The 14844-nt window shown below is 41.1% G+C and overlaps 2 protein-coding genes across 2 annotated transcripts in view; one reads left to right on the top strand and one right to left on the bottom strand.

Moving 5' to 3' along the window:
• The window catches only part of odad2 (outer dynein arm docking complex subunit 2), a 38909-nt gene that overhangs the window by 17992 nt on the left and 6073 nt on the right, over positions 1–14844 (bottom strand). The window contains exons 8-14 of the mRNA XM_084034048.1: positions 10315–10532; positions 9604–9753; positions 8500–8656; positions 2192–2338; positions 1599–1808; positions 537–770; positions 207–317 (exon numbers count right to left, since the gene is read on the bottom strand). Coding sequence (XP_083890174.1) covers positions 207–317; positions 537–770; positions 1599–1808; positions 2192–2338; positions 8500–8656; positions 9604–9753; positions 10315–10532 — 1227 coding nt within the window. The remainder of the gene's footprint in view (positions 1–206; positions 318–536; positions 771–1598; positions 1809–2191; positions 2339–8499; positions 8657–9603; positions 9754–10314; positions 10533–14844) is intronic.
• thtpa (thiamine triphosphatase) overlaps positions 10728–14844 on the top strand; it is a gene marked incomplete at its 5' end in the record, with an annotated part of 479666 nt that continues 475549 nt past the window's right edge. Inside the window, one exon of the mRNA XM_084034063.1 lies at positions 10728–10732. The remainder of the gene's footprint in view (positions 10733–14844) is intronic.

Here is a 14844-nt window from a genome sequence, read left to right as displayed (position 1 = left end):
TGAGAAACTTAGAAAGATCGTCCTGGCAAAACCTTTATTCGCCCGTTGGTAAGTCATAAACACAGACGATAAAACACTTCAGATCAGACTTAGAATATGGATAACCATCTTTTCTTTCCCGCTTGCCTATCAAGGCTTCTGACCTTTTCTCTAACTCTGTTTATGTTTTCATAGATTATGCACACAACAAATGTGAAAAACATTACCTTGAAGATTGCACTGGCACAATGCATCTGTAACTCATCGTTGTCACTGCTTAGGTTTGTGACTAAATCCGTGATCATGCCCTCAGTCTGAATGGCAATCCTGTAGCTTTCCTGTCATGAAACAACAACAAACAGACCACATGAACAACACGGACTAATCTGTCATTGGGTCACATATGTACTGGTACTTTCATTTTGCATACGTTTGATAGTTTAAATGATATTTCTGGCATTGTATTTTAATGTCTCATATGAATCAGACGTGTGTTTAATTACACAGACCATGACTTGTGCCACATGTTACAATTTACACTATGTTCCCCCTCTCACCTCTGAGGCACACTCCTGCAGGGTGCCCACCACAGGAATGAGCATGTTCTCATGTGGAGATTTGAGCAGGCGTCCCAGCAGAGGGATACCTCCGGCCTTGCGGATGGCCTTCTTGTTCTTGGTACTCTTGCTGCAGCTCCACAGTGCCAGAGCCCCACAGCGAGCCACTTCTACATCCTTCTTCTCGTGTGCAGTCAGGCTGGCTAAATTAGGAGCACAGTCCAGCAGCTTTACCTGAGCAGAGAGACAAGGGACCCGGACTTATATGTGGATAAACACAAACATTAAAAAAAAAAAATGTGGGCAAACAAGCAGCCAGACCACACGTGTTAAAGCAGAAAACTTCCATAAACACATTTACACAAACTCAGTGAACTTGACATAAATTCAAGGACTCTGAAAAGTTTGCTTGCAGGACTGGAGTGATAATGTATGGTTCCAGATGGGAATAGCAAGTTGTTGGCTGTGATTAAGAGTGTAATTAAAATTCTATTACTACTGGGTCTGCAATTGGATGAAAAAGCCAGAGATGCTAGGAGTGGAAAACTGTCAGGATGGATGTTGATGTTAGGACTGAGAAGCCCAGTGTGACGGTTTATGGCCATCATTCAGTGTTCTAATCTATAGTTCCTGGCCAGTGAGACAGAGCAGGCAAAGCTATTACACACAGCACAGTTCAAAGGTGGTCTCATAGCATAGCGTGAAATTAATCTGCCTCCGTGAGTGACTTGCACATGAGAACATCCGATTTGGGGCTGAGGAAAATATACAAGGCATGGAGGCTTTAATCACAGGTCTCTCTGTCAACAAACATGAATGCAGGTCAGAGGATGTAGGGGACATTCTATCTGTTTCACCACAGCACACACGCTGCTATTTTCAAAGGCGGGGAAAAAGAATGGATGGGCCAATAAGAGTAAATAAAAGTTGTGTAGAGCATGGAAAGGGAATGAATGGGTGATTGATTTGCTCTTCACATTGGGATTACAGAGTCTTTTTAAGTGTTTTTTATATTTTTATTTACAAAAACCTGACTTTAAATTGGTCTGTGCTTGTGCTCACCAGTTTTTTAATACCGTCATATTGCCTGACGGTTCTTCTTGCTCTGCGAGACCTGGCAACGTTAGCAACGGTCTCAGCAGCTAAGGCCTTGAGGTCCTTGTCTGGTGAGTCCAGATTCTTCACAATGCTCTGCAGGCCTCCCATGTCAACAATGGCTCGACGGATTTGCACATTGTCACTAATCTTTCTCAGGATTTTCAAAGATCCAATCTAAACAAAAAACACACAAACACACACACATACAAACACAGATTAAGGTATTTTAAAAATATTTATGGAAAAGATACTGTTGTGTCTATGCCAACATGATGTCGCCATCTGTGCTAAGAGTATATCCAGCGATATCTAGTAGCCAAACATTCACCCACATTTAGACTAAAAATAGACAGGACAAAAAGCCGTAATAAAATCAGGTTTAAAAAGCACCCACAAGTCATTAGGCACACTGGGGAATAATTGCTACCCTGTGTCTTTAAAGGCATGCTCTCTACCCAGCACTAGTGTTTCTGTAACTAAAACACAGGCTGGCACACACGGCCGGCTCTGTTCATGCCTGCAGGCCATCCAGGTCCAGCTTTGGCACAGCTACTTACTTTGCATTTGACTTCATCTGTATCCAGCAAGTTAATGAGGACTTCAAGGCCACCTACGTCCCGGATGGCCAGTTGGCACGTCTCCTGCATCAAATTAAAGTCCATCATGGCGCATAGAGTGAGCACAGTGGCTGTCTGGTCGCCTCCCTGAAACAATAATTGCCAAACATGAATGAATGAAAAAGGGAGACAAAGGGGAAGAGAGGAGGAGAACATTTTACATTAAGCAGACATTTGGAAAAGGAAGGAGGATACAAAACCTCCCTCCATCCCCCCACCATCCCTCTCCCACTGTTGTTTCTCCCCATAATACCACTCCTGCTGGGGTTGTTTTGTTTATACCACATCCTGGTAAGTGTTTAGCTTTGTGGCGGAAAACACTGATGGAAAGAAATAATTTGCTAACAGAGCACTGAGCTCTGACAACAGCCCAGAAACCATTTTCATTGCCCTGCGCTGAAAAAGAAACACGTTTTGGGTTGAAACCCTGAATCTAATGATTAATTAGCATTTCAAAAGCATAATATGTTTTGACGGTTGCTATATACACACATCTCATGTTAGACCTTCAATCCACGATAAGCAACTTAATAGCTGCAACACTAGTAAGTCAACAAGTGCTTTGAGGAGGGCAAGGGGCAAAACTGATTAGGTTTTATTGCCACTTAACTACAATATGTTCACTAATGGAAAAAACAGAGATTTAAAATTGTGCATACGTGGTCAAAGCCTAACATGTGGAAGAACCTCACTCCATTTTACTGTTTTCTCCTAAATTTAGTGTCCAAATACTTGTTTTGTCTTCTTTCAGATTCCCCTCACAATAAATCGACATAATGTCCAGCTGTGGATGAATGTTGACAGCATTATGGCACTTAAAATACCAGTCTTTGGGTTGATGCTTTGAGATCTCCCAGGCAGGCAGCAGTGGTGATTTCTCCCCCCCCATATTTAGTCTGTATCATGTGCAGTTGCATAACAAACTTTGTTGTCATGCAATGGTTTTGATCATGAGAAGGGGGGAAAAATCAGTAGTCAGATAAAACAGAAGCTCATGGCAAGTAAATGCAACAGTTAGCTGCTGTAATACTAGACCTGCTACATGGCTTTCATATGTGACACTGAAACATCCAGTCCAAAATCTCCTGGCAAGTGAACAATCACATATTGTTCTTTTTCTGCAATGGTTTTCATGTGCCACAGATAGAATTCTCATCTTGTGGATTCAAGGCCGCCTCTAGCGTTCCCAGCTTCATGAGTCTATATTAGTTGCACACTTCGCAAACAATCTGAGACGTCAGGGCGACCTTAAATAGATTATTTCAACCAAACATAAGAACGTAACATGTCCCGCTATCAGGCATGTGAGTAGAAAATAGCTCAGCATATAGAAGGTTGGGGCAGTAATCTGTTTCATGCAGCTGTTGGAGGGGCCAGATCATCAGCGTAGACCTATCCCAGAGTCTCAAGTGGTGTTTGATCATATCTCCCTCGCAAACCAGTCCTCTGACACAGCAGGATAACGGCCACATGTGTTCTCCATATCATGATGCTAGCCTAAATGTGAACCATTTGCCCATTAATAGCAGTGGATCTACGGCTTCCTTTGTCTCCTTCATTCTTATTCTTCAAAGGATTCAGCAGGCGAGGTTCGTACCTTGTAAAAACAACCCCCCAAAAAAAGCTATGTTTCGGAGTGATAGCTGGGAGAACAGAAAACAGATCATGCGCTTTCATTTTTGTTAGCTTTGGTCTTGAAGTATTGTCGACATTCTTTAAAACATTGACAACATCTGACAATCTTTTATGGTGGAAGATCTTTGACTCTCTGAGCACGATGTGGCAGATGCTCAAAGTGGAACCAATTCAACCACCATTCGACCTCTGGAAAATAAATAGTAGGCTTCCAATAGTAGTTTAATATCTGTGAAATTTGGCATCACTTCCTGTGTCCACTAATGTGTCACTAGAGAACATGCGTCAAACATGCATTGTATTGCTGTAGATCAAGCATAGACCACACTGTATATTTCAGGTAAATCTGATGATGTTTGTCAGTTTTGCATCGTGAAGTTCTTACCACTTTTTGTGACCATGTGAATTTAGAGTCGACAATTAACCTTTCCTGGATGTCTTTGGACTATGGGAGGAAAACAGGGAACCCAAAGAAAGTCCACGCTGACAAACTCCACTGAAGTTGGTGGTCAGGCCTTAAAAATTATAGGGGAAATTGAAATGGAACTAGATGAGTCAGGGGGTCGCCAAATGATTTATCCTATAGGGAACATGAATTACCATCCAATAGCGGTTGAGACATTTCACCCTGAGTCAATAATACCATCCTCATGGTGGCGTTAGAGTAAAAGTCAGGGGATCAGCAAATTAATTTGGACCATGAATACCCATTGGTTGAATTCCATCCTATAGTTGAATATAAAGTTTAAGACATTTCACTCTGAACCACAAATGTCAACCTCATAGTGGTGCAAAAAGTCAAAAGTCAGGGGATCCCTAAAGTCTGCTCTGGGGACTATGAATGTTTACGCAACATGTCATAGCAATCTATCCAACAGTTACTGAGACAAGGAAGTCTGGACCAAAGTCAAGACACACCCACAAATTGACTTTGCCTTCCATAGAGTAGAGTATGTGTGGATAAAAAAATACATACAGAATATATAATGCCAAAAACTAAGGTACAAAAAAGGATAGAGATGTGTTAATATCTAATGACAGAATATATAAAATATCCCTAATAGCAATACTGATGTTACTACAATCACCTCTACAATAAAACATCCCATTAAAACAGGTTATAAGAGTTAAAAGTCAGCAGTTTAATGGCAGCTCATCTAGTAATAATTAAACATAGTTGTGTAAATGCTTTATCATCTTGTTTGGCAGGATTACGCAATTAGACAATGATTTAGAAGATTTTAAGCAGCATGAAGGATCAAGTTACATTCATGAGGTGAACTCAGTATCAACCACTTAAAGATGCTTTATGCTATTTGTCTCCTCCTTTACTGCAGGTGCCTCGGACTGACCTACTAAATAGCTGATGCCTTTCCCACTACTGAATGGAGGTCTTATTCTTGTCTCGGTCCTTTGGAGCAGCAGATTGGATTCTGCATGAGCACTCCAGGCCTGTAAATCACAGTACTAAGCGTATGGGAGCAGGGATGGAGTTAAAAGGGCTGTCAATGATACCCTGTTGACCTCATGGCCTTTACTTAATACTGTTTTATTGTATATATTTTATGCATGAGTGTGTGTTTGGCTTGGACTTCATGCCTGCAGGGCTAAACGTGCATATTGAGTATAAGTGCTCAGATACATAGGAGCGTATGTTTGCAATGCTGGAATGGTTACAGGTGGACTCAGGCCACTGCCAGCGCTTCATAGAGCTTAGTGTAAGAGGGAAGTAGTGGCGTCTTGGCAGAGGGTGAGCCACAGAGGATGCATGAGACTTCATACTTCTCTGCAGTGCAGCAGACTTAGAGGGAAGGCTACTAATGACAAGAACAAACTCAATCTCCTGCTCTATAATAGGAGAGGTACTGCAGGGATAGGATGAATGATTACTGGTTATTTCTTGCTGCATATTTGACATATGATCTCCTATAACATAAAACTTGACCACTTAATAGGCCTTTTTGTCATAAAATGAGTGCAGTGCGTGTAGAAAATGTCTAGTCAGGTCTTTGAAATGAAAGGTTGCTTAACTCATGAGAATGACATTATGCAATTATTCTTTTAAGTAAATTCTACGGATTAGACATGTTGTAAATGCATTACAGGTACTAAAAGGGAAATGTCTTAATTGAGTGCAGTTATTAAAGCAAGGTTAAAAAATGCTTCACTGCTTACACCCGTAATTAGTTACATATTCACTTCTGTTGAGAAAGAGAGCTGATGCTGGCTCTTGTACACTGGAGACAGGATTAGTTTTAGTGGAGCAATTAGAAGAATGGTTCTCATGAGGGAAGAGCAGGGCCGTAGTACTTTGACTGACCAGCAGAGGGGGAGCAACTGTAATGAGGGCTGAACACAATACCATGTGCCCTTAATCTACAGTACTTTTTTTTTTATTAAAGGTCAATTTATCATAACAGACACTTTTAAAGCAATGGAGAAAGGATGCACTATCTAAAAGCAGTCTGGTGAATTATTTCATAGTGACTGCCCAGAAAAGATGAGAGAAAGCCATCTGCTCAGTAAAAAATAAAAGTAAATTATGAGTACACGATGCTGGAATGTTTATCAGTTAATTTGTAACATACTGTGTATCAGACACAATATTTACATTTGCGAGAATGTGAAATTTGTTTTATGTTGAGAAAGCCACAAGCCAACCTAACTGATTGCAGCTGGAAAATTGAAGACACAAAATACTCAAATAACATTCTGTGTCTTAGTTGCTTCACTTAACCATAGTTATCCAGTACTGACTAGTAAAACGGCCCTTTTGTCTTTTTTTAGAAAAGCGGCAACTGAGTTTGTCTCCAGTGTGGTTGACTGAAGGCCTACATGCTGTACGTAACTATACATTTACAGAATACAGCCTATATATATATATACTTCAATATAAAGTACAATAAGAATGTTTGCTTCGACTGTGGCATTGATGCGTTACAGCCTGAAATAAGGAAGGGGATTATGTATTAGAATGTTTCTGTGCAGGCATACATACACACTCATAAACACACACTATAGACTGACTTAAATCTGCATGCTGAATTTTGTGAGAGACCATGTGACCGTTTTACAGGCACAGATTTCCATTCATAGAAGTCTAAAAACAAACACATCAGAACACGCGTCATATTTGTACATAAATATCATTAAAACACAAAACAGAACATCCATGTGTCGCTTTATGAAAGTGTTAAACTTCCTCGAGTACAAACGGCTGTCTATAGTGCAAGGGAAGGGGGGAGGGGGGATCTCCTCCTAAAATAAAACAGATATTTAACTTGGCTCATGGTAAGTTTCAGCGTCTGATGGTAATGATATTATAAAATGACTACTGGACAAACCCCATAAATAACTGTGCTGTGTGGTTTCCAGACAGATAGAAAGCTGGGACATGTTGGTTACAGCACTGCTGCATCTTGTAGAAGCAGGAACACACACACAAACCGAAAGCTTACGCCACATTACCACTGAAAAGTACAGAATATACAAACCACTGAGGTTTTTTTTTTGTTTTCTTTTTATCTGAATTTGCCTCTTTCATATCATTTACATCTCCTTTTTTCCTTTCTGGAAAAGAGTAGCAGCCTGCTTTCAGAGTGGGAATTTCCTTCCATTATATTCTATTTTGCGAAGCTAAAAATATCTATCAAGAGATCTTAAATTGTACAGCAGTGTTTTCTATAGAAGATTTACTTGGTTGCACTGTGAACAAACGTATTCAAGCCACAGAAAACAAACCTGTTAGCAACATCAAAAAATACCATACTGTAAAAAAACATTATTACACATCAAAATAAGAGTAACCAATTTAATTTGAAGCAGCAGTTAAGGTATTTTTGCTGTTAAATAGAAGGGGACGGGTGTGCAACGTTAAAAAAAAAACAGTTTCCTGTCAAAATAAAGTAAACGCAGTCTGTTTTAATAGAATCTGTCTAAATGATACTGTCCAGATAAATAGATAATGGGGACCACTGAGTGAGGTAGGGTAATCTCTCAAGTCAAGTGGTCGGAGGTATTCCCAGCCAGTCTGGGTCAATGGCGTTTCTATCCTTTTTTCTTTTCCTTCCATGTTTTGACACATTAATATTCACCATGTGCCCTGTCAGACCTATCACAGGCGTGCTTCATTTTCGTGCTTCTGCGGTGTGGGCAAACAGTGTGTACAGCTGCTGCAGCGCCGTCAGACAGCTCTTTCCCCTGTGCCTTGGCTCACATGTGCAACCAAACAGGCCTGTGTCAAAAACCAGGAATCCACAGGCCGAGCCAACCACTTCCATAAGCATCTTCCTATGAAGCGCCGCTTAATAGAATGTATACACTTTATTTGAGACATCCTCTTTTTTTACTGATATGACTGAAGCAACGCGGGCAGGTTTCACCTTTCACGATACCAGCTATCATGCACCTCCATGCATCACTATCCTAAAGAAGTTTTGAATACTGACTCAGGACAGCATCAAAATTCTTGAACAGATGACAGGAAAAGAGCATGGACTTTATTGTTTCCTGTGAGTTGTGGCGTGCCCTGGCCTGGGCCTGAGTGCAGCTCTCAGTACAAATCGCTATATCAGATTGGAATCAATCTAAGGAATGAACGTCGTGTGCAATACCTTGAGGTACTTGACCAGCTTCTGGATCTGCCAGTATTCAGGAGGCAGGTCTGTGTTACTCTCTGGATGGCGCTCTGGCTGCTCCTCCTCCTCCTCCTCACTCTCAGATGAACTCTCACTGAAAGGGTCCACTGGCACGGATTCTGCTGGGATTTTACTGAACAAAAAAAAAAAAGAGCAGATAACGTACACTTTTGACCCGAGATAACAATCTACAAAAGATGTGTGGGATAGTGTAACAAGTAGACAATACATGGCCAGACAATGGGATGGAATATCATATCATGAAACCTGTTTTCCGTTTGTTTGAATCGAAAAAACAGCTCGGTCATCCCACACACGGAGACCCATTAATGATTTCGAAATTCAAGTGTCAAGTTTGAACTCCCTCAGAATCTAAGCAGCAGGAAAATAAGATTGGAATAATGTCACGGGAGGACTGGAGCCTTCATCATCATATACAGACTCCTGCTACAGGCTATTGATGCAAACAGAAATGCAGATGGCTTTTTAAAGTTGCTCCGGCCACTTGGATAACAGTATCATGAAAATCGGGAACTGAGGAGCAATGAAATTTGGTATATATTCAAACGGGGCCGCAGAGACAGTTCCCATGTACATACAAATAGCATTTCCAGGGGAGCGTATTATCAGAACGGGCCAGCTGACATGAGGGAGTGTTTTCCAGGAAGAAACATGATAAACACCAAATCTTTATGAAGCTGCCAGGCCTAGACACCGTCCTCGGTGGTGAGCATTCATGACCATGACCATGAGTGAACGCACCCTTGGGTCTTTATTGCATGCACGCTACCTGATGAGCACCAGAGAATGTTATTAGTGAACAGTGGCTAGTGTCAATTTATGATGCTTGCAGTCTGTATACATTGGCAGATACAAGTATGGAGATAGCTGCGGAGTCGTGTAGCTGCCAAAAGCTGGAGGAAGAAAAAAGCCTTTAAATAGATCTAGTATAATGGCTAGTATGTATGCAGATTACATTTTCCGCTACCAATTTCAGGAATGGTAAAACAGCATTTAGCTCCGAAATCAGTTCCAAAATGGTGCATACGTTACACACCCTGCAGAATTTGGGGCACTTACATTTTCTGGGAGGACATGGGTCCAGGTAAAGAGGACACTGAGACTACTGCTTTCATCTTGCTCTTGGCTCCTGGTTCCAGTTTTTTCTTCTGTATTTCACTAGACTTCTCCTCTCCAGAGCTCTCACTGAGTTTCTTTTCCTCCGCTTCACTATAATGATGTGAAATAAGAGTCATTATGCCTGCTCCGATTTTGAAAATGGTTATTTTTCTAACATAATCATTATTTAACAATTCGTGACAAGGGTTCAGATGGCATTTCTTTTTTTTTAGCAATTGACATACTTTTATCTTGAGCCAGTTTCTCCTCAAATGGGTATAGTTATCACAAGGTACAGCTGCAACAGCTCAGCCCTTGCTAGATCTATTTATCAATCAAAGACCATATGTGACAGATCTTTTTGGGATTGTTTCTAAGACTTTTTCCCAACATTTCTGTCTGTAATTGGGCAGAAAGGGTTTCCACACTGTAGACGTATCCATTAACTCAGATTATTGTGTAATCAGGAGTACTTTCACTTGCCCTAAAATGTATAAAACCATATAACCATCCCTTTATAATGTGTGACTGCTGGCAGACACACTGAGCACATGCGACGAAGGCTTGGCATCACTGTCATCTAAAGCTCATCTCCTCAACAAGAGGGATCCCCACCACGCAGTAGCCTGAAGATATTTCAGGACACATCTTACCGGAGGAATTATAACATACCCACTCGGAGACACGAGACCAAGTTTGTTCCACCTCGGACATGGTTCATATTTCGTCTTGCCGCCTGCCTTGTTCGGCGTATGCTGTTGCCTCGCCTTCTCATGCACATTCTTTTCCTGTTGCTCGTAAGACCTCTGGGGTTGGCCTTGTTCCTCCGCATCAACCGATTCCACATGCTGGATCTTTTGTGTTGATGGAAGTTCTTGAACTGCAAAATCCTGTTGGTAAGTGGAAAAAGACAAAGACTGGAGAGTGAGGGGAAAAAGACCTCTTTCAATTCGCACCAACATTCAAGTGGTGAGATATATAATACATTTTGTTTGGAAAACCGTACGTAGTCAGGGTGTAAATCTCTCTGAATGATGCTTATTAAAACAAAATTGTCATTCTGATGTTCAGTTGTGCTTCTTGTGAAACTGTGCAATATATTTTCCTTTCAACATCTGAAATGATGCTGTCTTTGTATTATTTGAGACACATTACATATTAATATCTGACGAAGTGATGGCCATGTCTCTCTGAGAAGAGGCATATAAAAACGACAGGATTATCAGGGACACATGAAAAAACATCAAATTCACATAAAAGTCATTTCTCAGCAATATGCAGACCTGCATAACAAATCCATCTTTATGGAGGCATTGGAATAGAATAACACTTTCCTTATTCTTTACACAGAAGAGGTCCCCCTCTGTTAATTGGCTGAACAATATCAAAAAGTTTATTGTTTCTGTGCATTCCTCCAAGCTTGCAGCTTGGCACAGACAGAGTAACGCCTTTGTGTCACTGTTATTCACTTCTGATTTTTTTTCTTAAGTTTTGAAGGTCTTTATACCAAACTTTACAACCCATATACGAATGCCAATGAGACACATATGAATGGTTTGCAGGCGGGAGTATTTATAATCACAGACACCTGCTCTGCTGAAATAGCTCAGACTGTCATTGGTTGTTAGGGGCTCAACGTTTTTAAGGGCAGGGAAAAAGAATTAAGATATAAGTATTTCTATGGCTTGTGTTCATGCACAAGCTGGAGCCAAGCATACCCAATCACTTTTCCAAAGGCTTGTTTTTCATAAAACACAAAGTGACCTTCTGTTGGAAACATACAAGTCAATTCACCCAACCACAGACCCACAGTCTAACTTTATTAAGCTTACCAACCTTCTTTAATTCTATTATATGTGAAATGGACAAAGTCCATGTGCTAACACAGAATGGAACACAATCCCTGACATGTCTCAGTAAAAAGTCCTGTTACAGGTGCCTTTCTTCAACTGAAAACACTAATTATAACAACATATTTTTTTATAGCAGGTGACATTCAATCATTAGCACGTTTTCGTCATTTAACTACTAAAACCTAAACTCCAACTATTTAGAGTTTAGGGAGACTTGTATCTACGTGATCCATACTGATGGAAAATCAGTAGAGCAGCAAATCTGAAGCCAGTGGCCATAAAACATCTGTCAGTGGCAAGATTCAAGCAGCATTTACTGACTCATTATGACAGTGAGGCAGCCGACATTAAATTCAGGATGTGAATAACGAAAACAAATCTAAAACGTAGGGAGTTTTTGCTCTTCAGTCAGCGTCGTTTGCATGCAAATGCACCGCATGTCCAATTTCCAATCACGTTGCGATGCCAAAAGGAATCCACAACACTGAACAGAGAAGGCGAGTCTGCTTCCTCCCTGGGTTGCAGGCCTCGTCTCCTTTGGCTGCCTCTGCACATTTGATTGAGGCTGTCTAATCTAATAGAACTGTAAAGAAAGACCTGCTTCCTCACTTTGGAAACGAGCAGATATGTTTGGAGATTAGGGGTTGTTATCTTAAGCTATCGCGTTCCAAGTTTGGGCTCTCCGCGTTGCAACCAGGGAACTGAGCCAGGGTTTGTGAGATTGAGTTTCTGACAGATACCGCCACTAGTGCTCTCAAATTAAAACTGGAATGGATCGTGTCCACAAGAATGACTGCAATTACCTAATATCTCGGACACAGGATGCACATTGCCCTGTGTGATTGCTGTCTTCAGCAATCAATCAAATGTATTTCAAAGCAGTGGGTTTTTAAGCTGACCCCATCATATGACGGTGATTAGAGTAACTAGAGGCAGAGAGAAAATATTGAGCAGTGAGAGTGAAACAACGGGTACGGGACACTGTGAGAAACATATCAAAGGAGTTGAAGAATCCAGAAGAAAAAGACCTTGACTGTGATTTGTGCCTCCACAAACTGGTTCACAGCTATTTTTATTGAGGCTGTCCATCATTTTTAGATCCTTCAAACTCAATGCATCACTCCTCACACAGGACTCATAAAACATAAAAGCCTCAATGTCTTTTTTTTTTTACATGCTTCAGCCTGGCACTACTCATTGGTTAATTTATTGGTAGTCTTCACTAAGACCCATTCCAGCTTACTATACTATGGACCGATAAGAAACTGGTATAATGGAAGTGCTATGCTCTCATGGACACTACTTTTTTCTTTCCATATGGTGCACAAATGTCACGTCATCAAATAAAATGGTGGAGGGTAGATATAGACAATAACAGACAATATTATATTGTAATATTACTAATTAATTGTGTTTAAATGCATGTCGAAAAAAAATATTCAAACATTGTTTTTCATCTGTTGTCACAGATGGAAAAAAGTAACTATTAAAGTAAAAATGTATCTTGCAAAACTTTTTCTCAGTTGCCTTTCTGGGCTTCCATACAAATCAGTACACATTTTATGATACCATGAAATTGGTACTGAAATAAAAGTCAGGGGATCAACAAAGTTATTGCAATTCCTCCTGAGGGGAAAATGAATGTCTGTACCAAATTTTCTTCAATCCACCTCATAGATGTTGAGATATAATGTATCACTGGATAAGTGAAAACGTGCTGCTAGTGATAGAGGGAAGGTCATTAGGCTTCATCCTCTGTGGACCATGACTATGTGTTTCAAAAATGGTAATCCATTGATTTATCCAATTGTCTTTGAGATTGTTCAGTCTGAACCAAAGTGCTGGACCAACTGAGCAACAATTCAGTCCAAAAAGACATACTGCATGGCTAATAAAACACGTTAGTGCTGTTAAAGAGAACTTCCATTAATGTACAGGAGTGACTGTACAAATAAATCCTTGCATGGAAAATCCCATAGGACAATTTTGTTTTGTAACTAAATTAATTTCTTCTGCTTTTTTCCTGAAGGCACTTAACATGCAGACGAGCTCTATTACTCACACAGTTGTACTTTTGACTCTCTTTGATTTACACTAATTAACACCTCCTGATCCTATACACTACATTCCCAAAAGTATTCACTCACCCATCCAAATAATTGAAAACAGGTTCCAATCACTTCCATAGCCACAGTAGTATAAAAGCAAGCACCGAGGCATGCAGACTATTTCTACAAACATTTGTGAAAGAATGGGTGGTACTGTGATAGGATGCCACCTGTGCAACGAGTCCAGTCGTGAAATCTCCTTGCTCCTAAATATTCCACAGTCAGCTGTCAGTGGGATTATAACAAAGTGGAATCGATTGGGAATGACAGCAACTCAGCAAAGGAGTGGTAGACCACGTAAAATGACGGAGCGGGGTCAGCGGATGCTGAGGCGTACAGTGCGCAGTCAGTCGCTACAGACCTCCAAACTTCATGTGGCCTTCAGATTAGTTCAAGAACAGTGTAGAGAGCTTTATGGAATGGGTTTCCATGGCGATCAGCTGCATCCAAGCCATACATCAGCAAGTGCAATGCAAAGCGTTAGATGGAGTGATGTAAAGCAGGCCGCCACTGGACTCTAGAGCAGTGGAGACGTTCTCTGGAGTGACCAATCACGCTTCTCCTTCTGGCCTTCTGATGGACGAGTCTGGGTTTGGCGGTTGCCAGGACAACAGTACTTGTCTGACTGCATTGTGCCACATGTAAAGTTTGGTGGAGGGGGATTATGGTGTGGGGTTGTCTTTCAGGAGCTGGGCTTGGCCCCTTAGTTCCAGTGAAAGGAACTCTGAATGGTTCAGCATACCAAGAGATGTTGGACAATTCCATGCTCCCAACTTTGGGAACAGTTTGGGGATGGCCCCTTCCTGTTCCAACATGACTGTGTACCAGTGCACAAAGCAAGGTCCATAAAGACATGGATGAGAGAGTTTGGTGTGGATGAACTTGACTGGCCTGCACAGAGTCCTGACCTCAACCTGATAGAACACCTTTGGGATGAATCAGAGTGGAGACTGAGAGCCAGGCCTTCCTGTCCAACATCAGTGTGTGACCTCACAAATACACTTCTGGAAGAATGGTCAAAATGTCCCATAAACACACTCCTAAACCTTGTGGAAAGTCTTTCCAGAAGAGTTGAAGCTGTTATAGCTGCAAAGGGTGGGCCGACATCATATTAAACCCTATGGACTAAGAAACGGATGTCACTTAAGTTCATATGCGAGTCAAGGCAGGTGAGCGAAGACTTTTGGCAATATATCCTGCGATAGACTGGCATCCTGTCCAGGGTGTACCCTGCCTTCGCT

This window comes from Eutrigla gurnardus (genome assembly GCF_963514095.1).
Source record: "Eutrigla gurnardus genome assembly, chromosome: 18".
NCBI classification, from domain to species: domain Eukaryota; kingdom Metazoa; phylum Chordata; class Actinopteri; order Perciformes; family Triglidae; genus Eutrigla; species Eutrigla gurnardus.
This window is presented reverse-complemented; position numbering and strand designations above follow the sequence as displayed.